Source organism: Peromyscus eremicus, chromosome 7 (assembly GCF_949786415.1).
Source record: "Peromyscus eremicus chromosome 7, PerEre_H2_v1, whole genome shotgun sequence".
Taxonomy (NCBI): domain Eukaryota; kingdom Metazoa; phylum Chordata; class Mammalia; order Rodentia; family Cricetidae; genus Peromyscus; species Peromyscus eremicus.
In genome coordinates this window covers 103,040,561-103,062,858 of record NC_081422.1, presented here as the reverse complement: position 1 = coordinate 103,062,858, position 22,298 = coordinate 103,040,561, and the positions used below count along the sequence as shown (strand labels likewise).

Genomic DNA, 22,298 nt, shown 5'->3' with positions numbered 1-22,298 from the left:
GCTCTCTATGTACACAAGGCTGACCTCAAACTCACAGAAATCCTCCTGCCTATGCCTCTTGAGTGCTGAGATTAAAGGCAGGAGCCATCATGCCCAGATTCATTTCATATTCTTAAATAAAAATAAATTCTACCACTCTATTATTTTAATTATGGATCCAAAGCAAATTAAAATGCCCCCAACTACTTCTGCTTGCTCTCATAGGATGAGACGCTCTCACAGTCAGGAAGGCTCTTGCTCTCTCATGTTCCAGCCCAGTAGAATAAGCATCTGCTCAACTAAAGCAGCTTGTCACAGCAATATGTCTGCCCACCCTGCAGCACCACCCCCTTCCTCTCCTTCAAACTAGACTACTGTGGCTGTGCTGGAGAAGCGACTGCCCTCTCTGTCTTTCAGGCCCCGTGAGTAGTCACTCCCAATGGTGGCTGCCCACTTCTAGCTTAGAGACACGACAGTGCCCACGATCCACACTGGGAAGACTATACACACGGCCACAGTAAGGTAACACTGCAGAATGGGAACCTGACCCAAGCTAAGCCAGTCACAGGTCTGCCCTGGAACATAGCAAGTAGGGGACAGAAAAGCTTGCTCTCCAGCTTGGACCAAAAACTACAAAAAGAGCCGGATCTATGTGAGTTCAGGGCAAGCCTGGTCTACATAGTTGGTTCCAGGACAACCAGGACTACACAGAGAGACCCTGTCTCAAAAACTAAATGTAAAAAACAAAACAAAACAAACAAAAACAAAAAGCACTGAGGAGCAAGTAGAAATTTTCCACAAGGAAGAGAAAGTTCATAAATGTTTATCGCAGAAAGAAAATGCAGTTATAGCATCACTAAGGGAATACAATACCCAGAGGAAAGACCAGTAACATGCTAATGTAACAGCCCTAATAAGACATGAAGAAACAGTTAACAAGACCAGAAAAAAAAGAACACATTAGTAATCATTTGAAGTTCCCCTTTTCAAAGACTGCCCTAAAAAGGAAAACCTTTGTCATCAAATCCCTTCTGTAAAAAAAAAAATAATAATAAATAAGTCCAAAGGAGTTTGGTTCAATGGTTTAGTACTTGCCTAAAATGCACAAGGCCTTGGGTTTAATCCCCAGTGTTGAAAAATACATTTTTAAAATAAAATCTCTTGTGCAGAAATGACTACCATGAACACTTTTTCAAATAGCAAGTATTTGCCAACTACCTAGAAAGGAGTAAGACAAAAGTGGATTTCAGTATGAAGTCTGAGCCATCAGCTTGGGTTCAAATCCCAGAACCACCTCAATTACTTATAGACTGTGGGGAGTGGAGAAAGCCCTGAATGAATGTGTATTGTCAAAGCGGGCTAGGCCATGTCATAGACCAATACCTCAGACCCATGGGAAACTGGTAAAGCCTTCCCCATTCGCCAGGCTCAGAACTGGCAAAGCCTTTCTCTGGTCCAAGTGTGAATGTTGACAGACTGTGCAAACACAAGTGTTTATGAACAACTGATGAGTGTGTGTAAAAACAAGTAAGCGCAGCTTCTTCCTCCTGGATGTCTGCAGCCTGAGACTTCTGGGCTGCAGAGAACAGCTGATGCTCCTGACTGTGCTGCACATCAACCCTGGGGCTCCACCAGTGTGCACAGCACAGCCAGCCCAGCTCTTCTGTCCCTGTGCCTGACTTTCTTCATCCCCTCGTCACCCCCAGTCAGGTCAAGGTGCCAAGCTGTGTGGGTTGTAGAAGCAGACCTTCACGAGTCATTTAACCTCTGAGTCTCAATGTCCTCACCTATAAAAACAGGATAATAATAGCACCTACCTTAGACGGTTGTTGTCTGGCAGAAAAAGGATCTTTGAACTGGTTGATTCATTTAAAAAAAAGGAAAGTCAGAAAGAGAGGAAGAAAGGAAAGCAGCTCACAGAGCAGTAGGAGGGACATGGGAGGGAGAAGGCAGACTTCAAGGACGAAGGATGGGTGTACAGAAAGGCAAAGAAACACGAAAAGACAAGCTTCACACATGACTTCTGTCCTCTTCAGACTCACATTCCCACTGTTGGCTGAATGTCAGCTGCAATTCTAGCCCTGAGAGCTGGGCCTACAATTCAACAAGTCCAGAATAGAACTAATCAACTTTACAACTCCTGATTCTTCTGGTTCCTTTCTGGGGCAGTGCTACCAAAGTCTCCTACCACCGTTTTAATTACCCCTCCTAGCCTCCTAAATGCATGGCCTGTTATGTCACAATGGGTCAGGATGGAGACAGAACACTTCTGGACCTAAGTACAGAACTTGACTCTGTCAGGGCAGAAGCAAGGTGTAGTATGGGCTAGGGGTTAAGTTGGAAGTGAAAACTCTAACTCTAAGAACAAAACTTAGCAGGCTCCAAAGAATCATTTTCTGCTGCAGGGTGAAGACCAACTCTGCATCAGGCTTTCCCACTGCATGGAGAATCTAGGAGAATAACTCTTGTTATCTATTCCCACTCCCTTCTGGCTACTGGTTATTTTGCCGATCCCCACTCTGTTTTGTTTGGTTTGATTTTTTATTCATTTTATATGGATAGGTGTTTTGTCTGCATGTATGTCTATGTACCACATATGTGCCTGGAATTCCAGAACTTAGAAAGTGGAGGCAGGAGGATCAGTAAGTAGTTCAAGGCCAGCCTGGGCTACCTGAGACATGTTGCGGGATATTTGATCACACTGTGTGGAAAAGCGCCTTCTGATTGGTTTAATTGGTTTAATAAAGAGCTGAATGGCCAATAGCTAGTCAGGAAAGAATAGATGGGACTTCTGGGGAGAGAGAGGAACTAGAGATAAATCTAGGCATTTGACAAAAGATGCCAGGCGAGACTCGAAGCAAGTCGGACATACAGAATGGAAGAGAGGTAAAAGCCACATGGCAGAACACAGATAAATATAAACAGGTTAATTTAAGTTATAAGAGCTAGTTGGGAACAAGCTTAAGCTAAAGGCCAAGTTTTCATAATTAATTGTAAGTCTCCGTGTAATGTTCAGGCTGGCAGTCCAAAGAAAATCTCACAAGAAAGCTTACTACAGAGACAATATCTCAAAAAAAAAAAAAAAAAGAATAAAAATAGAGCTGGGAATTGTAACACAGGCCTATACTCACAGCACTTCAGAGGCAAGACAAGCAAATCACCACAAGTTCAAAGCCAGCCTGTCTCCAAAACAAGTTCCAGGCTAGGTCTGCTAGGGCCTGTCTCAAAAAACAAAACAAAATATATAACTGGGAGTGTAGTTCAGTGGTAAGGTATATGCTTAGTGTATGTCAGACTTGGGATTCAATTCCCAACATGAAAACAAAAGAATGAAGTTTGGTGGCTGTGTTAGAGCCAGGATACAAAGCCAGATCTATGTCTTTCTTTTATGTAAGTCAATATTTAGTGATTTTAATTAGTTAGCAGGGTATAAACATATATGTAACTATTAAGTATTTACTTTCTGAGCCAAACTTGGCCTCCAATACTTAGGAGGGCTAAGGGTCGTCTGAGTTGCAGAGTAAAACGATTTTTAAAAAAAAAATCTAAGGTTTGGGGATTTAGCTCAGAGGTAGAGCACTTGCCTAGCAAAAGGTGGTGGCGCACACCTTTAATCCCAGCACTCGTGAGGCAGAGGCAGGCAGATATCTGTGGGTTCAAGGCCAGCCTGGTCTACAAAGTGAGTTCCAGGACAGCCAAGGTTACACAGAGAAACTCTGTCTCAAAAAACTAAAATAAATGAATAAATAAATTTTCACAGGGCTGAAGAGATAGCTCAACAGTCAAAAGCACTTGTTGCTCTTACAGAGGCCTCATGTTCAATTCCCAGCACCCCCATGGAGGGTCACAGCCACCTGTAACTTCAATTTCAGGGGATTTCATGCCCTCTTCTAGCCTCCATAGGCTTGCATGCATGAACATATGTGGTACGGTACATATACATACATGTAGGCAAAACAATCACATACATAAAATAAAAATAAATCTAGCATTATTGTTATATTATTACTATTTTATTATTATTTTGGTTTCTTTGTGTAGCCCTGGCTATTCTGGAACATGCTCTGATGACCAGGCTGGCGTTGAACTCAGAGACCTGCTTGCCTCTGCCTCCCACTGCTAGGATTAAGGGTGTGCAACACCATCACCAGGCATAAAAGTAAATCTTAAGAAAATAGAATTTTATGACAGGAGTGGTGGCACATATCTTTAATCCTAGCACTCTAGAGTGAAGAAGCTGGTGGATCTCTGTGAGTTTGAGGCCAGCCTGGTCTACATAGTAAACTCTAGACCAGCCAAGACTACACAGTGAGATCCCATCTCAAGAATTAAAAGAAAATAAATTTCACATTTTTAAATTAAGGCATGAGTCACATCATATGCACTAGTAATTCAAAGGAAATGACACATCAAGCTAATTAGTAAATCTGAATCATTCAATTACATGCAGGTCCCTAGGCACACATGTATTCACGATACTTCAGTACTCTCAACTTTTAGAATGGTACAAATATGTAGAATGATTTCATTTAAATAACTCAATCACCGCCTTCTTAAAACACCTCTGAGAACTTGTATCACACACTGCTGTTCTCCAGTGGGAGGACGGAGAACTCGGGAGCTTGTTAAATGCATACCGTGTGACAGCCGCTCTTCTCGAGAGGTTGTTCAGGAGTTCCTAGCAGGATACGCCTGGCATTTATAAAAACCAAATAGATTATCTATCATCTTTTTTGCTTTTTAAGGGGAAAAATATACTGTTAAAACTACAACAAGTTACATGTCAGTAGTTCTTAACTTTCTCTGCCCATGACAGTCACAATCAACTAGGAACCTGTAAAGTACACTGATACTTGAGTTTATCCTTTTTCCAATTTCCCCTTTAAACCATGCTTGGATAAGAAGACCAATTCCTTTGTTGTTGTTGTGGATTTTTCAAACAGGATCTCTCTATGTAGCTCTGGCTGTCCTGGAACTCCCTATGTACACCAGGCTGACTTTCAACCCCATAGAGATCTACCTGCTGAGATTAGGCATGCACCATAATGTCTGTTTTTTTGTTCGTTTTGGTTTTTTGTTTTTGTTTTGTATTTGGTTTTGTTTGTTTGCTTTTTTTTTCAAGACAGGGTTTCTCTGTGTAACCCTGGCTGTCCTGGAACTCACTCTGTAGAACAGGCTGGCCTCAAACTCACTCAGATCTGCCTGCTTCTGCCTCCCAAGTGCTAGGATTAAAGGTGTGTGCCACTATCACCCAGATGACTTTTTTTTTAAAGGTCCAAAAACTAAAACCACTGCTATCCATTAGAAAGGTAAGAAATGAAAGTTGTAAGGTAGAAACAGCCAGTCTTCTGTGAATATATCTTGCTCTGTAGATTTGACTTCAGAACCATTTAAATATTTTATACAATTTTAACATTAAATATAAAAATAATCCATAGAGTATTTATAATCCCAGCACTTGAAAGGTAGGGCAGGAGCAGCTTGAGGTCAGACTGGCCTACATAGCCATTTCCAGACCAGCCAGGGCTATATAAGTTTAAAACTCTATCTCCAAAAAACAGAAAACACGGTGGATCTGGGGAAATCAGTAAAGTATTGTGCTCAGGCCTGTGGGTTTTTGATTGTTTGTGTTTTGTCTTTTTGTTTTTTTCAAGACATTTTCTCTATGTAACCTTGGCTATCCTGGAATTCATTATGTAGACAGGCTAGCCTCAGACTCACAGAGATCTACCTGCCTCTGCCTCCCAAGTGCTGGGATTAAAGGAGTCAGCCACGGCCACAGGTTTAAACTGTTTTTTAATCCCACTGTTAAAATTATGACTCTGAGATTGCTATCATGTGACTTAAAATTGTGTGTCACTGCCCTCTCCCCTGCCCTCCTAATCAAGTCTTTTACTGATCCTTTCCTACTCAAGCACACTTGAAGTGAGGATAGTAATAAGTGGGGCTTTGAGCTGCTTAAAAAAAAAGAGCACTTTGGGATGTTGAGGCTTTTTGGAGACTTTTTTGGTGAGGCAGAATGCAGGGCATGGAACCCATGGTTTAGGTGGGCAAGCTAACCCTTAGTCTGTAAGAACACTATACTCTTCAAGTTTGTAAATGGGCCGCAGGAGACCCTGTTTCAAAACAAAACAAAACCAAAAACAACAAAGGCCTATGTCCAAGATGGCGGTGGCAGTATTTGCGTCCCAGGTTTCTGGGCTGTTAGGCCGGTTCCGCCCAGGGTGGAGTGGTCCACGTGGAATGGCGCCCACAGCCGGGAACCTCAGCTTGCCTGTTCAATGTCCTCACCTACATCACGGTGCCCAGTGGGGTGGGAGTGAGTGCGCTCAAAGTTTTCCTGAAGTTGCACCACCATGGAGGGTTTGAAAGATCCAAGTTCATCGCCAACACCCATCTCCACAACAGGACCAAGCCCTTTCTCTGGGGAAATGATAATCATTCCCTCTTCGATAACCCTCAGGTAAATCCGTTTCTAACCGGATATGAGGACAAATCAGGGAACCTGGACCATCACCTAGGCAACAGGGCCACAGCACTGGTTTGTACCATTACTCTGCATGTGGGCCGGAAAAGTGTATGGGACACTCGTGGGTTTTGTTTGTTTTATATCAAATGATGACCATCATAACTATTTTGTATCCTTTTCCTTGTGGGAGGAGTAGCTTAAATAAAAAACTTAAAGTCAAAAAACAAAACACTACTTTTTAAAAAAATTTTAAACAAGTTTATGTAAAGAGGTTTGATTGGAAGAGAAAACTAGGGCTCATTTTCAGAGAAATTTACCCCAACTCAGGAACAAATTGCCCTACATGTAACAGCTATGTCCCCCCCAAAAAAAGGTACAAAATTTTCTTCCTTTTATGATGATAAATGACAAGTGAACATGGTTTATAAAGATTTTTTAGCCGGGCGGTGGTGGCTCAAGCTTTTAACCCCAGCACTCGGGAAGCAGAGGCAGGCGGATCTCTGTGAGTTCGAGGCCAGCTTGGTCTACACAGCAAGTTCCAGGACAGGATCCAAAGCTACACAGAGAAACCCTGTCTCGAGAAAAGAAAAAAAAAAAAAAAAAAAAAGGATTTTTTTTTTTTTAGTTGAACAAAATAACGTAGTGGAATATAAAAAGAACTGACTTAACACTCCACTAATGGAAGAGGAGATCTTTTCAGAGAACTGGTATTTTGCCCCATATCATATCCATTTGATGTCAACCAGACACAACATTGCCCGTGTAATTTTAAAAAAGAAAAGTGGGGCCGGGTGGTGGTGGCGCACGCCTTTAATCCCAGCACTCGGGAGGCAGAGCCAGGCGGATCTCTGTGAGTTCGAGGCCAGCCTGGGCTACCAAGTGAGTTCCAGGAGAGGCACAAAGCTACACAGAGAAACCCTGTCTCGAAAAACCAAAAAAAAAAATAAAATAAAATAAAAATAAAAAAGAAAAGTGGAGAGCTAGTAAGATGGTTCAGCAGGTTAAAAAAAAAAAAATTAAAACCCTGAACAGATACATGGTGGCATGCACTTTTAATGCCAGCTGTCAGAAGGCAGAAGCAGATGAATCTCTGTGAGTTAGAGGCTAGCCTGGTCTACATAGAAAGTTCCAAGATGGCCAGAGCTATTGGTAATAACTGGGGCTTTGTATTGCTAAATTATTAGTGAATCCTTGTCTCAAAAAAGAAAATGCACACACACACACACCCCAAACAAACAAACAAATTAAACAGCTGTGTGTAGTAGCACATGCCTATAATCCCAGTGCTTGGGAGGCAGAAGCAAGAAGATCAAGAATTCAGTGCTAGCTTAGGATACATGAGACTCAGGTTTCAAAACAAAACAAAACCAACAACCTCTCTCCCCTGAATGAATGAATGAATGAATGAATGAATGAATTCAGGTTACTCTAACTAGAATGGACCAAAGGCTATGAATACTGTTCTCTGGTACTATCTATCCTCTTGGCTCACATCTGGACTCCAATTTAATAATCCCTAATTACTATAGGGATTGGAGAGATGGCTCAGCAGTTAAGAGCACTTGTTGCTCTTGCAGAAGACACAGATTTGATTCCCAACACCCATATGGCAGCTCATAACCTTCTATAACTTCAGTTCCAGGGGTTCTGATGCCCTTTTGGTCTCCTTGGGCACTGCATGAATGTTGTACAAAGACATGTAAGTAGGCTAAACACTCATATACATAAACCATTATAGAACATACACACAAACTAAGGGCTGGGAATATAATTTGGTGGTATGGCATTGGCTGGCACACTTGAGGTCCTGAGTTCAATACCCAGCACTGAAAACAACCCCAGTATACCTCAATACAATCCAAGGCTACCTAACCAGTGTTAGCTTCAAACTCAAAGGTATCATGATGGTGAATTTCACTGTCAACCTGACTGGAATGACCTAGAAGACAACTCCAGAGGGGTTTAAGTAAGGAGAAGAGACTTACTCTAAACAGAGGTGGAAGAGTAAATAGACTAGGGCTCCAAAGTGACTAAAGAAAGAAAAAGGAGGGACCCAAATGAGCACCAGCATTCTTCTATTCCTGCTGACTAGGGACAGTGTGACCCCTGCCTTCACCATGATGATGGGCTGTACCCTCAGACTGTGAGCCAACAGACCCTTCCTCCCTTAAGTAGCTTTGTACCATGGTGGTCACCAGGCCACTGAAATGTATTTCAGCTAGACATAAATTCAGAGGTTTCCTGGATCCCTCAAGGACTGATAGTCACAAAGAACTAAAAACAGTGCTGACTTTATAATTAGGATGTTTCGCTTTCTTTTAGTAAAGAATCCAAGTCAAGACTAGCCAAATGAAGGGACACACACTAGAACTGGGAAGGTCTCAAACACAAGCTTCTCTACCCTTTCTGCACAGAGTCAGGGCACATCACCCTCCTGGCACAACAATGTGTTCATCACCAAGGAAGAACCAGAAAAATTTATGTTTAGAGTTTTTTATTGGGTTGTCAATAACTGACTCATTACTGACTTCAATTCCTTTGTTCTACCCAGAATTAGACTACCTAACCTAGACTTGGTAGCACACACTTGTTATTCCAGCATGCTGGCTGAAGCATTGTGGTCATGAGATGGAGGCCAGCCTGAGTTACATACGGAGCTCATTCCAGGGCAGCCTGAACTATATAAAGATAGATGCTAAAAAAAAAAAAAAAAAAAAAAAAGCCGGGCGGTGGTGGCACACGCCTTTAATCCCAGCACTCGGGAGGCAGAGCCAGGCGAATCTCTGTGAGTTCGAGGCCAGCCTGGGCTACCAAGTGAGTTCCAGGAGAGGCACAAAGCTACACAGAGAAACCCTGTCTCGAAAAACAAAAACAAAAACAAAAACAAAAACAAAAACAAAAAGCAACAACGAAGAAGAGAGTGTGGTAATGGTGGTGGGACATTAAGGCTGTCTAAAAAAATCAACTCTCATAGCTAATTTTTCTGGGGCCAAGCCCTTGATCTGAGTAATCTTTATATCATAAATCTTGATATATATCATAAATCAAGATATATGATCTTGGATCATATATCTTGATCCAAGGGCTCAAGAACATTGAACACATCTATAACCATGAAGAAAATTTTGAATTTCAAAAGCAGAATTCTCTTTGAAAGAAAAATAAGAGTGTGTGTCTGTGAACATACCTTATGAGAGAAAGAGAGAGGGCAAAACATTAAGAAGGGCTGAGAATGTAGCTCAGTGGGTAGAGGGCTTGCCTAGCATGAATGACACCTAGCACTGGATGCCCAAGACTGTATAACCAGGAATAGTAGAATACACCCATATTCCAGGCTTTTGGGAGGTGGAGGCAGGAAGATCAGGAGTTCAAGGTCCTCCTCACCTACCTAGTAAGTTTAAGGACTAGATGAGATCCTCGAGCTCCTCAGATAAAACACTTGCTGTAGTTGCTGTGTAGCATGAGGACCTGCATTCAATCACCAGAACCTATGTAGAAAAGTCAGGCCTGGTGTTAAGCACTTGTAGCTGTAGCATTGAAAAGACAGGGACAGACGGATCTCTGGAGCTTGCTGGCCTCACAGACTACCATATATGTGAGCTCTAGGCTAGTAAGAAGCCTTGTTTTAAAAAAAAAAAAAACAACACAGTGGACAGCTCCTAAGGAATAACAAGAGGTTGAGCTCTGTCTTCCACATGTACAGACAGACAGACAGACAGGCAGGCACACACACACACACACACACACACAGAGAGAGAGAGAGAGAGAGAGAGAGAGAGAGAGAGAGAGAGAAAATCATTAAGAAAACTGGAAGTTGGAGGCTCAGCTAAGCAGGCTGATGCAGGAAGCTCTGGAGCTTTCCGTCAGCCAGCCTGGACAACATAATGACAGATCTTTACAAACATAGCCAAGACCAAGCGGGAGAGATGCACAGCAGTTAAGAGCATGCTCTGCTCTTGTAGGAGGAGTTCAGTTCCTAGCACCCACCGACATCAGGGGACTCACAAGCAACTACAACTCCAGCTCCAGCTCCAGGGAGATCCAATGCCTCTGGCCTCGGTGGGCACCTGCACTCATATGCATATAATCATACACAGGCACATACAGGAACATAATTAAAAATAATAAAAATAAATGTTTTTTTAAGAAAAGACAAGTATGTTCATTCATTTTACTAAATTCCATCTCTTCTCTCTCTCTCTTTTGGGACAGGGTCTTATTATGCAGCCTCAGATGGCCTTAGAACTTGCTATGTTGACCTGACTGCCCTCAAATTTATGAAACCCTTTGCTTCTGCCTCCCAAGGGCTGTGATTACAAGTGTACATCACCACATCCAGCCTACAAGCCAATTTGAAAATCTAGTGTGCACTGAAGGTAACCAAACTCAGAATCATTCTAACCACAAGAACCCTGGCATATTGCCAAGCAGGCAATATTTCTGTTTTATAAGCAGTGACACTAAGCATTTAACACTTGGTCTGAAAACAGGAAGACAAATCACATAGTTATTAATGGTCATGGAGTCAACAAACCTGAAGCCTCAATAATCTGCCCCCAAAGAACCCACAAGACTAACAAAAGAGTGGAAAACCAGGTGTAGTGGCTCACACCTGTAATCTAAGCACTCAGGAAGTAGGGGCAGAAGGACCCCAACTTCAAGGTCATCTTTGGCTATACAGTAAATTGAAGGCCAGCCAGGGCTTATATGAGACCCTCTCTCAAAAACAAAACAATATGGGGAAGGGGGTTGATTAGCCCTTCTATTTTTTCCTAAGAGTTATAGTTTCAGATATTGCATCCAGGTCTTCAACACATTTTGAGCTATTTTTCACGTAAGGTGAGATGTTTTTGCAAAAGGATATCCAATTGCTTGAATTACATATATATATATATATATATATATATATATATATATATATATACACACACACACATATATTTATATGCACAAATATATTTATATATATATGTATGTATATATACATACATAAAAGAGAGTCTATCTATGTAGCCAGGTTAGCCAGGTTGACTATAAACTCACAGTCTTGTAGCTAGAGTTTTCCTGCCTGGCCCACAGTCAGGACAAATCTCTCTCACCTGCTAGTCCCACAGCCTCTCAGACCCGACCAAGTAAACACAGACACTTATATTGGTTACAAACTGTATGGCCGTGGCAGGCTTCTTGCTAACTGTTCTTACAGCTTAAATTAATCCATTTCTATAAATTTATACCTTGCCACATGGCTCGTGGCTTACCAGCATCTTCACATGCTGTTTGTCATCGTGGCGACTGGCAGTGTCTCTCTCTCAGCCTTCCACTTCCCAGCTTTATTCTCCTCCTTGTCCCGCCTATACTTCCTGGCTGGCCACTGGCCAATCAGTGATTTATTTATTGACCAATCAGCAATACATTTGCCATACAGACCATCCCACAGCACAATCTTGCCTTGAGTGCTGGGATAACAAGTGTTCATCATCTCTGTTGGCTTCTCTGCACTTTCGACCAAGCATGAAGACCTGGGTTCAACCCATTAGATCCATTTGGTGGGAAGAGAGAACTGACTCCAAAAAGTTGTCCCCTGACCTCCACAGGCCAGCCATAGCATACACATGAATACACACATGTGAGCACATACACATATACATTAAAAATAAATGAATGAGGGGCTGGAGAGATGGCTTAGTGGTTAAGAGCACTGGCTACTCCTCCAGAGGACCCAAGTTCAATTCCCAGCACCCACATGACAGCTCACAACTGTCTGTAACTCATGTTCTAGGGGATTTGACACCCTCACACAGAGAGATGTGTAGGCAAAACACCAATGCACATAAAATAAAAATAAATAAGTCATTTAAAAAATCAAACAAACAAATAAATAAATGTCATAAGAGCTATCAGAATGCTCTCATTCAGTGGGTAAACTCACTTGCTGCCAAGCCTGACAATCTGAGTTTGATCCCTGGTACCCACAAGATGGAAAGAGAGAACCTACTTACACAAGGTATCCTCTGACCTCCACAGTATCAGGAGCTGGGGATATAGTAGTGATATAGTCTGTGTCGGCAGGTATAATGTTTGGAGTTTAAGCCCTACCATTAAAGGGGAGATATCCCAGTGAATCATACATCTGATAGAGGATTGTAACCACTGTAATATAAACAATTCCTAGTACCCCCAAATTTAATTTTTTTTTAATTTAATTTGTTGTTCTTTTTAGACAGTCTCTACATAGCCCTGGCTGTGGTGGAACTCACTCTGTAGGCCAGGCTGGGCTCAAGCTCACCAAGATCTACCTACCTCTGCCTGTGTTGGTATTAAGAGCATGTGCCACCATACCTGGCTTTTAACCCAAAAATTAAAATAAAATAATCCTCCAGACCTACACAAATGACCAACAGTATACAGGAAGGTGCTCAGCAAGCATTATTAGCCATTATTAGGGAAATGCAAATCAGAACCATGATGGATATGGAGGAATTAAGACCCTCAACACACTTGGGGTTGGAATGTAAAATGGTAAACACTTTAGTCTGTTCCACTATGAGGGTGGGGGTGGGCATATCTCAGTGAGTTCAAGGATAGCCTGGTCTACATAAATAACCTTGGCTTGCGGGCCAGCCAAGGTTACACAGTGAGACCCATCTCAGAAAAAAAAAAAAAAAATAGTTTGGCGGTATTTCTCCCTTGAAGCCTTTCTCACTCAAAGTAGTTCCTGTTCATTTTTCCTTAATAAGTCTATTTCCTATAATCTACGTTTGAGTTACTTAAAGAAAGAAAAAGAAAAAAGGAGCCTGGGTCTAGAGTGGTGGTACAAGTCTTCAATCTCAGCACTAGAGAGGCTGAGACAGGAGGACAAAAAGTTCAGGCCTGAGCTCAGTTGCCAAACCCTGTCAAAAAGGGAGGAAGGGTTTGGTATTTCTGGTTACATACTCAAGAGAAATGAAAATATACAGCCACAAGGGTAAACATGTACCAGAGTTAGAGCGGCACATTCACTCTACTTCAAAGTAGAAACACCTAAGTGACCAGAACTGATGATACAATGTGGCAAATCCAAACAGTGTAATGGTAACCAGAAACAGAAGACTACCGACTTCGACAGTCAAAGGCGGCTCAGGAGGGAGGGTCACTTGAACTTAGGAGTTTGCAAACAATCTAGGCGACATAGCAAAACTCAAAAAAGGGGCCAAGAGCTAGATTTAATGATAACCATCAACACCATCCAACTCCAGAATTTTATTATTCCAAGCATAAGTCCTGCACCCACTAATTATAGTACTCTGAAGGGAGGGGTATGGCTCAGTGCACAAGGCCACAGGCTGCTCTTCCAGAGGAAGAGTTCAATACCCAGCACCCACATGGTTGCTCACAACCACTTGTATGTAACTGCAGCTCCAGGGGAAGGGCACACATATGTGCATACACATACATGCAAACACACGCACCTTCTAGGTACCTTCTATAAGTGAAATCCTGTATTTGTCCTTCTATATGTGGCTCACTTCAATCAGCATGTTTTTTTACTTTGGTTTTTTGAGACAGGAATGAGTCACTATGTCCACCTTCATTCAGTGTGTTTTCAACATTGTAACATCATCCACATTGGTAGCCTGCATCAGAATTCCATTTCCTTTTAAGATTAAATAATATTCCATTGTGTGTGTTTGTATACATACTGTTTTATTTGTGGACACTTCAGCCATTTGCCTTTTCACTGCTGTGAATAACACTACAATGAACAGTTATACAAGCATGTGGCCACCACTTTCAGATCTTTTGGCTACATATCCACACTAGAGTAATTCTATGTTTAACTTGCTGAGGACCTACTAAAATGACTTCCATTCAGGCTAGACATTTCACAGTCCCATTTGGGGTTTCAACTTCTTCACAGCCTTTGTTTTGTTTTGTTTTGTTTTAAGATTTATTTATTTATTATGTATCCAGTGTTCTGCCTGCAGGCCAGAAGAGGGAGCCAGATCTCATTAGGTGGTTTTGAGCCACCATGTGGTTGCTGAAAATTGAACTCAGGACCTCTGGAAGTACAGCCAGTGTTCTTAACCTCTGAGCCATCTCTCCAGGCCCCTTGTTTTGGTTTTTATGGTGTTCTATTTTTCATTAATAACCATCCTAGTAAACCGGGCATGGTGGGCAGGAGGTAGAGGCAAGTGGATCTCTGTGGAGTTCAAGGCCAGCCTAATCTAAGAGTGAGTTCCTGGATAGCCAGAGCAACACAGAAACCATGTCTCGAAAACCAAAAAAAAAAAAAAAAAAAAAAAAAAATTTATCTCCAAAAGATGGTTATCATTGTCTTCATTTCTAAGACAACTTAAACTGGTTTGACAACTTTACCATGACCACAGAGCAAACCTGTGGATGTGGAGAATAATTTCTAATTTCTTCAGAAGGCATATTATATGCACTAAGTCAAGGTAAACACAGAATAGCAATGCACTGCGAAGTTTATAGCTCCTACAACAATGACCATTTCCCTGCCAGCTGTTACTTGAACATCTGGCTAGACCACTCAAAACTAGTCTGTATTTTCTTTCTTTTTTTTGAGACAGGGTTTCTCTGTGTAGCCCTGACTATCCTGGATCTCGCTCTGTACACCAGGCTGGCCTTGAACTCACAGAGACCATCTACCTCTGCCTCCCCAGTGCTTGAATTAAAGGCATGTGCCATCATCACCGCCCAGCTAGTCTGTATTTTCTAATGTGATCTAATAATATAAAGCTCAAAACAGTCTCTCAACATGTTTGTTTTGTTCAAAAGGAGGCCAAGTGGTTAGGAACTGCCTTGGCAGTCAAGAATGCTTGCTCCTCTTGCAAAGACCTGAGTGCATTTTCTGTAACCACATCAGACAGCTCACAACTATTTGTAACTCCAGCTCCAGAGGATCTGATGTACTCTTCTGACCTCTGAGAGCACCCAAATACAGCAAATATACACATGCGGCGTACACACTAACACATAATCAAAAGGTGCTGGGCATTGGGATGCATATTTTTAATCCCAGCACCACTCAGGAGACAAAGGCAGGTAGATTTCATGAGGTCAAGGCCAACTTGGTCTACATAATTAGTTGCAGCCATCTAAGACTACATACTAAGCCCTTGTTTCAAAAAAAAAAAAGTAATTAATTAAAATACATTTTAAAAAATTAAAAAGCACGCTAACTCTATTAAGTTAACAAAGCATAAGTAGAAGCAACCAAGGAAATGAAATTGCTCCTTGACATCCTTACTTAAATCAAATGAACAGAATGCTACTTGTACACTTTCCTGCAACCAACACACCAATCAAGGTGTTGATTATGCTCACCAATTTTATTCAATTGTTTCAACCCACACAGAAATTTTAAAGTTTAAATTTCCAAATTTTTAAGCAATTACATTTTAAGAAAAAGAAATGCATAATTAACCAATCAGGTATGAAATGACCTAACGGAAATTTCCTCCAAATACTTACGCAAAGGGAGAGGGGGAAAGGTGAAAAATATTGACAACTGTTGAATGTAACAGCATTGGGAGAGAGGTTCAACTGTTGAGTGTGAGTGACAGCATTCAGAGTGAAAGGTTTTCATCGAGGCAGAGGCAGGAAGATAGTCACAAGTTCGAGGCAGCCTGAACCTACTGAGTTCCTGTTCAATCAAGGCTACTGACCTAGTACTCAAAAAAATAGTTTTCAGCAGTAACTCTTCCGAAATCGAAATCTTTGCAAATAAAGTTATCATCCTGCTTATTCAGGACGAGTTGCCGAGTGCGGATGCTCTAGCCTTCGGAAAGGAAGCAGGCTCTGAGGTCTAAAGCAAAAGGCAAAGAGCTTCTGGCGGGACCGACTTAAGCTCCGCGCCACCACGCCGACCAAAGAACGCGCACGCTTCATTCAAGGCTGAATCTGACAAATCACTCTCTGTGAACGCTCCGGCTCAGAGAACCGCGGAGCTCAATTTGGAATCGGCACACGCCGGGAAACCCAAGCAGCTCGGCTGGAGAGCTCTCGGGTCTCGGCCCAGGGCAAGGCGGGGCACCCGGCCCTCAGCACCGCTGGTCGGCCCTCGGGTCCCTCCCTCGACCCTTCGCTCGGTGCCCACCAAGCACCTCGGCCTTGCCCCGCCCGCCTACCTGCCAGGTCCAGTTCGTCCGAGTCGGAGTCACTCTCCTCGTCCTCCTCGACGGCGACCGCGCTGGACTCTTGCGTGTGAAAGGTCGTCGGGGTGGCGATGAGCGTGTCTGAATCCTGGGCGCGGGCCTCGCGCAGGCGTGTGAAGTACTCCACCGCGAAGTCGACGAGGTCGGGCGGCTGCTGCCGCAGCACCTCCACAGTGTAGCCCTGCAGCAGCTCCGTGAGCCCCGGCGGGATCTGGATGTGGCTCATGCCGGCGACGGCCGAGGGGACCGGCGGGTCGGGGCCGCCGGCGGCCGTAACCTGCGCACTCCCTCACGCCGGCCTGTCACTCGGCGCCCGCGGTCTCCCGCGCGGCCCGCCTCGGCCTTCCTCGCGTCGCGCCTTGTTGCGGCCGGGTCTGCGTTTGTTGTGCGGGCCGCGCGACCCTTCCGCTACCAAGCCAGCCTGGCGCCGCCGCTGCTGTCACCCGGCCGCCGCCGCCGCCGCCGCCGCCGCCGCGGGGACCGACGGGCTGGCGAGCTGGACGGGCGCGGCAGGCGCCCGGGTTGTGACGCACGCGGCCGCGGGCGTGCGCGTCCCCGCCGAGAGCTGGCCCACAGTGCGCGTGCGCCGCTGAGCTGCCCGCTCTTGGAGCAGTCCATGGTCAAGGTGCGGGAGGCCCCAGACATGAGCAAAGAGTGGCCCAGCTGCGAGGCGGGCTGGTTAGTGCGTCTTGCCTGGTCACAAAGACCTTTCACTTAGGCTTTCACTTGAGAGCCTCTCAGCTGAGCGCTAGGGACACTGATGTGACACAGGACCACCTCACCTTGATTCCTGCTCTAATGGACGACCAGAGGGTTCACTCTAAGGAATGACGTTAATGCTGAACTGACTCGCCCAGAGGAAGATCTGGAGGAAAGTCGTCTAATAACACAGTACTGCAAGAACAAAGACCTGGTCAAGTCGGTAACACCTTGACTGACAGGTAGAACAGTGTGCAACTGAATACAAGGCCCTAGGGATTCTAGTATGAAGTCATGAGTTGTCAAAAGGGAAAGGCTTTGTAGGAAGTAAAAGTTTCAGTGAGATAGTCATTTGGAAGCCTCGGGCAGAGAAGTAACCCTGAGAGAGAGAGAGCTCAGGCAAATGTGGCCGGACAATGAGAAAAGGGAACAAGGCCTGGAGCAGGACAGACCTTTGGCCTTGTTCCTCTTTTGGACACTTCCACCTGTTCTTCAGGTCTAGACTGCACCTCTTTCCTCCCCACTCGCAAGCCTGGGCACTGGGTCACATGATCTGATGAAGCTCAGCAGACCGCAGGTCCTGTTGTGTGTCTTTTGCCTCTGGGAAGAGGGCAAAGGTGAATTGGAGAGGCCAGGCTATTACCCAACTTGCTTCCTCCTGTCACCAAACGTAAATAGAACAAAAGAAGATATTCTTCCTGGGATATCCAGCCACAACCTCGGGGCTCGCCAAAGACCCACTGAGAATAAAGTCCTCCCTCTCCCTGCTAGAACCAGCCAGCAACTGATTAGCTGTAGATGTGGAAACCTGAAGGGTATTTGAGACGGTTAAGCACCACCTGGTAATTACCCAGTATTAATTAAGATCTTCACTAGCTCCGCCCACACAGACTTGGCACAAACCCAAGACCTCAGTGCTGCTGTGAACTGAGCTGCCTATACTGACAGTGGAGTACCTCACTGATACTACTCAGTGTAGGGGCCAGCCCAGGCCCTAGGCTAGGTAGATCTGTGATTACAAACAGCTGTGCATCCCTGACTATGTCCTTAGCCCCACAGGAAAGTCTTGGATGTTAAATGGTGGGGACGCCACAGTGTCCAATGTGTTGGCTGGGTGCTTACTGCATACTTGTGAAGACTGAATGAATGAAAGAATGAATGAATGAGCAGAAACTGCTCTCCTGACTTCACAGTCTCGTAACAGGTATCCTGTCCTTCAAAACCATGCTTCTAACCACAGACATGAAAGTCTCATTAAAAACAAGCAGTCTGGAGTCAGGCATGGTGGTAGATAAATGCTTGTAATCCCAGCACTTGGGAGATGGAGGTAACAAGATCAGAGGTCAGTGCCAGCCTCTGCTACATGGTGAGTTCAAGCTAGCCTGGGTTACATGAGACCATCTCAGAAAAAAACAAAAACAAAAAACCCAGCCAAACAAACAAACAAACAAAGACCAGCAGTGGAGATAAGTCTTTTCTGCTCTTGGACAGACTGACCCTGACAAGTTTTCCAAGATCAGACTTTGCCATTAATACCCAGAAAACCCAGGTGTGACTCCCACTGCACCATAATACCTAGGGAATTGCCTCTTCAAGCCAACCTTTTGGAAAGGTAAATTCACAACTCCAAGTCCCGGTTTTCTCACATTATCAGATCTTACATGTTTTAAATGGGGCACAGGCATATGAAGAGTTAGGACTCTGACCCCAATTACAAAAGAGGAGAGAAAGGCTGTTGACAGACTGGGTGTGGACAGGGTCTCCTAGTGCACTGACACCCTACCGGCCTCTGGCCTTCCTGACTTGTTCACAGACGCAGCATTGCTCAAGCATCCACCAACAATCCAGCAAACAGCAATCAAAGGACACCCTAACCTGGTGTAGTGGCACATAACCTTCAGTCCCCATTACTCAGGAGAATGAGGCAGGAGAATCACTTCTGTGCACAGGAGTTTGAGGCCAGCCTAGGCAACACAGGTGGGATCTTTATCTTAAAAAAAAGGAAGGAAGGAAGGAAGGAGGAAAAAGAGCAGGCTGGGACTGGAGAGATGGCTCAGTGGTTAAGAGCCCTTGTTGCTCTTGTACAGGATCTGGGTTGGGTTCCCAGTACCCACATAGCGGCTCACAACTATTCATAACTCCAGTTCCAGGGGATCCAGAGGCCACAGACCTCTGCAGACACACACGGTGCACATAATGCATAGAGGCAAAACACGTACACACATGAATTTAAAAACAGTTGTTTTAAAGAGGAGACTAGGATGTAACTCAGTGAGAGGTTGTACTTAGAACCAGGCCCTACATTCAATACCCAAACCCAACAAAACCCTCCAAGGGCTGAAGTAAACAGAAGTTAGAAACCCTACAGCTGCTCCTCATCTGCCTCCATGTATCAGACTCACAGTGAAGTTAGACAGCTTGAGGTCCAACTTGACTACCTCCCTCCCGACTTGGTCCTCAAAGGGAGGGGTCTATCTCGTCCTTACCCTTTAATAGTAAGTACAGGAGCGAGGGCTGTCATGAATGCCCATTTAAGCTAACTAAAAGGCCTTGTAACAAAAGAGAACATCAAGGACCTGAGCCCTGCATCTTCAACCTTTGTCCTGAATCCATCCTGCCTGCATTCAAGCCTGTCCAGCTACACCACTGACTGTTACCATGGCAACCAAACCCACCACAGCCAATACTGACAAACAGCTGCTAAGAGCAAATGACAATAGTGGGTGGGAAAAGCCTAGGCAGAGACCTTCCGAAGAGCAATTCAGTGGCTGAGGCCCTCTCATCCCATGCTGTCTTCCTCATAACCCCTCAGGTAATGAACATCCTGCACAAACCCTGCCACCAGCCACAGACATAGACATGAATACAATGAGGCTAATTCTCAGAGGTGTTTACCATTGCCAAGGCAGAGTTCGCACAGGTGGGACACATGCTCTTTAGCCCAACAGCAGGGAGGGTCTGGTGAAAGCAAACAGGCAGGGTACCAGCTGCTGTTTCTAGTAAAACAGTGAGTTTCCGATACTCTTAGTAGGTCTACTACTTAAAACCACCACCACCCCCGAAGAGAGATAAGCTAATATTCCTTCAAGTCTGGCCCTTGGCCTGGGTCTCAGCTTATTTCCCTCATACCCCTTACCTACTAAGAGAACTCAGCCCCAGTGGAAACACAACCCACTCACCTGACTAAGAGGCCATCCGATGACCTTAAACTCTTGATTCCCCTGCCTCCTCCACTAGAGAGTTAGGGTTACAGGTGTGTCACCACGCTCAGTGTATTGAGTGTTGAGGATTGCACCAAGGGCCATGGGCATACCTGAGAACACTCTAAGTGGCCCAACATATCCCCAACTCAGCTTCTTTGAGTCCCTCAGTCCCTACCTGTTCACTGGAACCTGCTGGTTTTCTGAGCACATCTGTACGGAATCCCTTACTGACCCATTCCTCTCAGTTCACTTACTACCAACTTTGACTTTTTACCTTAGAAGCCTTCCCGAGCCTCTGATTAGCAGGTGATATAGGAGAGCTCTCCTTTGCCCGTATCCATCTGTCCTTGAGTCTACATAAGGCCTCCCCCAAGAGGCCACAGTCTTTGATCTAGGAGTTCTGATCTATTTTAACAAACATCCACGCTCCAGGGAGCAGTTAATTCCCAGGCCACCTGTTTCTGTACCTGTGAGCCAACCCCTTCTTTGCTGGGACACTGTGTCCCAAGAGAGTGTCAGTGTCTGCAGTAGACCATTGGTCTGCTTTCAAAATACCTTAGGGCAAGGAAAAACCCTGGGAACTACAATACATAAGCCTGAAGGATCAGGACCTCGAAGTACTTACCATCTCAGAGAAAACAGAAAAGGGAGCCCTCAGGGAGCACAGGCCCTGGGGCCTTTTCAATGACTATCAGGACTCTACTTGACACTCTTGGCTTGACTCACAGGCCAGGTACTTGGGCCTTGACCCAGAAATACAGACAGGCCTCCAGCAGCCTGGGTCAAGTTAGCCCCAGGACTTCTGATACCATCACAGAGTTTCTTCAGGCCACCTAGACACAGGGTCCCTACTCTGTCACCAACTTGCTAATGGTCTTTGTAGATCACTTTATCCTGGCTGGGCTTTCTACATCTGAAAGTGAAGGTTAAAAAAAAAAAATCTATCTAATTAAATATTGAGTTCAATGAGGACAGAATTGGGAGAATAGGGGAGGAGTGGGGGGGGGTACAGTTCACTGGCAGACATGTAATCTAATCACTAGCATTGCTTTTTTTTTTTTAAACAGGAAATTGAAGCTAGGGCCTCACATATCTCTTAAGCACTCCTGAGCTATAGTCCCAGACCTTTTATGCTTTTATTTTGAGATAGACTCACAAATGAAGTTGCCCAGGTTGGCCTTGAATTCACTTTGTATCACAACTGGTCTTCAACATGTGATCCTTCTGCCTCAGCCTCCTGAAGAGCTGAAATGATAGACCCTGTACTACCCTAAAATTGACAAAAGAAGAAAAGAAGGAAGGAAAGGTAGAAATGAGAGAATATGAAGAAGACAAAAAGGCAGAGAACTTTGTACACTGGTCCATGTTCTGTCGTCCCAGCACTCGGGAGGCCAAAGCATGAGGATCACTCATCCAAGAGCTGGTTGGGCTACACAGCAAGTTTAAGGTCAGCCTAGGTTACACAATGGGATGGACTCAAAGAAAGAAACTAGTCTGTGTGTTTGGGGTAGATTGTGCTTCTAGCCTCAAAAGGCTATAGTAAACAAAATGCAGGGAGATGCATCCCTTGTATCAGAAATAGTGCTGATGTGCTTCTGAATGGCCACTGCTGCGGCCACCTGCCCTGTCCCTCACCCTTAGCCTAGTTACAACACTTTTTAAATTTCTGATCCAGGCCACTATCCCTGATCAATCACTGTCTGGCTTCCACTTGACTGTGACAGATAAATCATCGGGGAGGGCCCAATTCCCCACTCCTCCCCCACACTCCTGTCAAGAAGAGATATATAA

The 22,298-nt window shown here is 44.4% G+C and overlaps 1 protein-coding gene across 4 annotated transcripts in view; it reads right to left on the bottom strand.

Moving 5' to 3' along the window:
- Prkar2a (protein kinase cAMP-dependent type II regulatory subunit alpha) overlaps positions 1–17,043 on the bottom strand; it is a 69,779-nt gene extending 52,736 nt beyond the window's left edge. For 2 of the 4 annotated variants that reach the window (XM_059268703.1, XM_059268704.1), the window contains exon 1: positions 6,271–6,450. In XM_059268703.1, the coding sequence (XP_059124686.1) occupies positions 6,271–6,421 (151 nt within the window). In that variant the 5' untranslated portion in view covers positions 6,422–6,450. Of the gene's footprint in view, positions 1–6,270; positions 6,451–16,578 lie in introns of those variants that run through there. The other 2 variants (XM_059268702.1, XM_059268701.1) reach the window with 2 other exon arrangements.
- Positions 17,044–22,298: the final 5,255 nt, after the last annotated feature.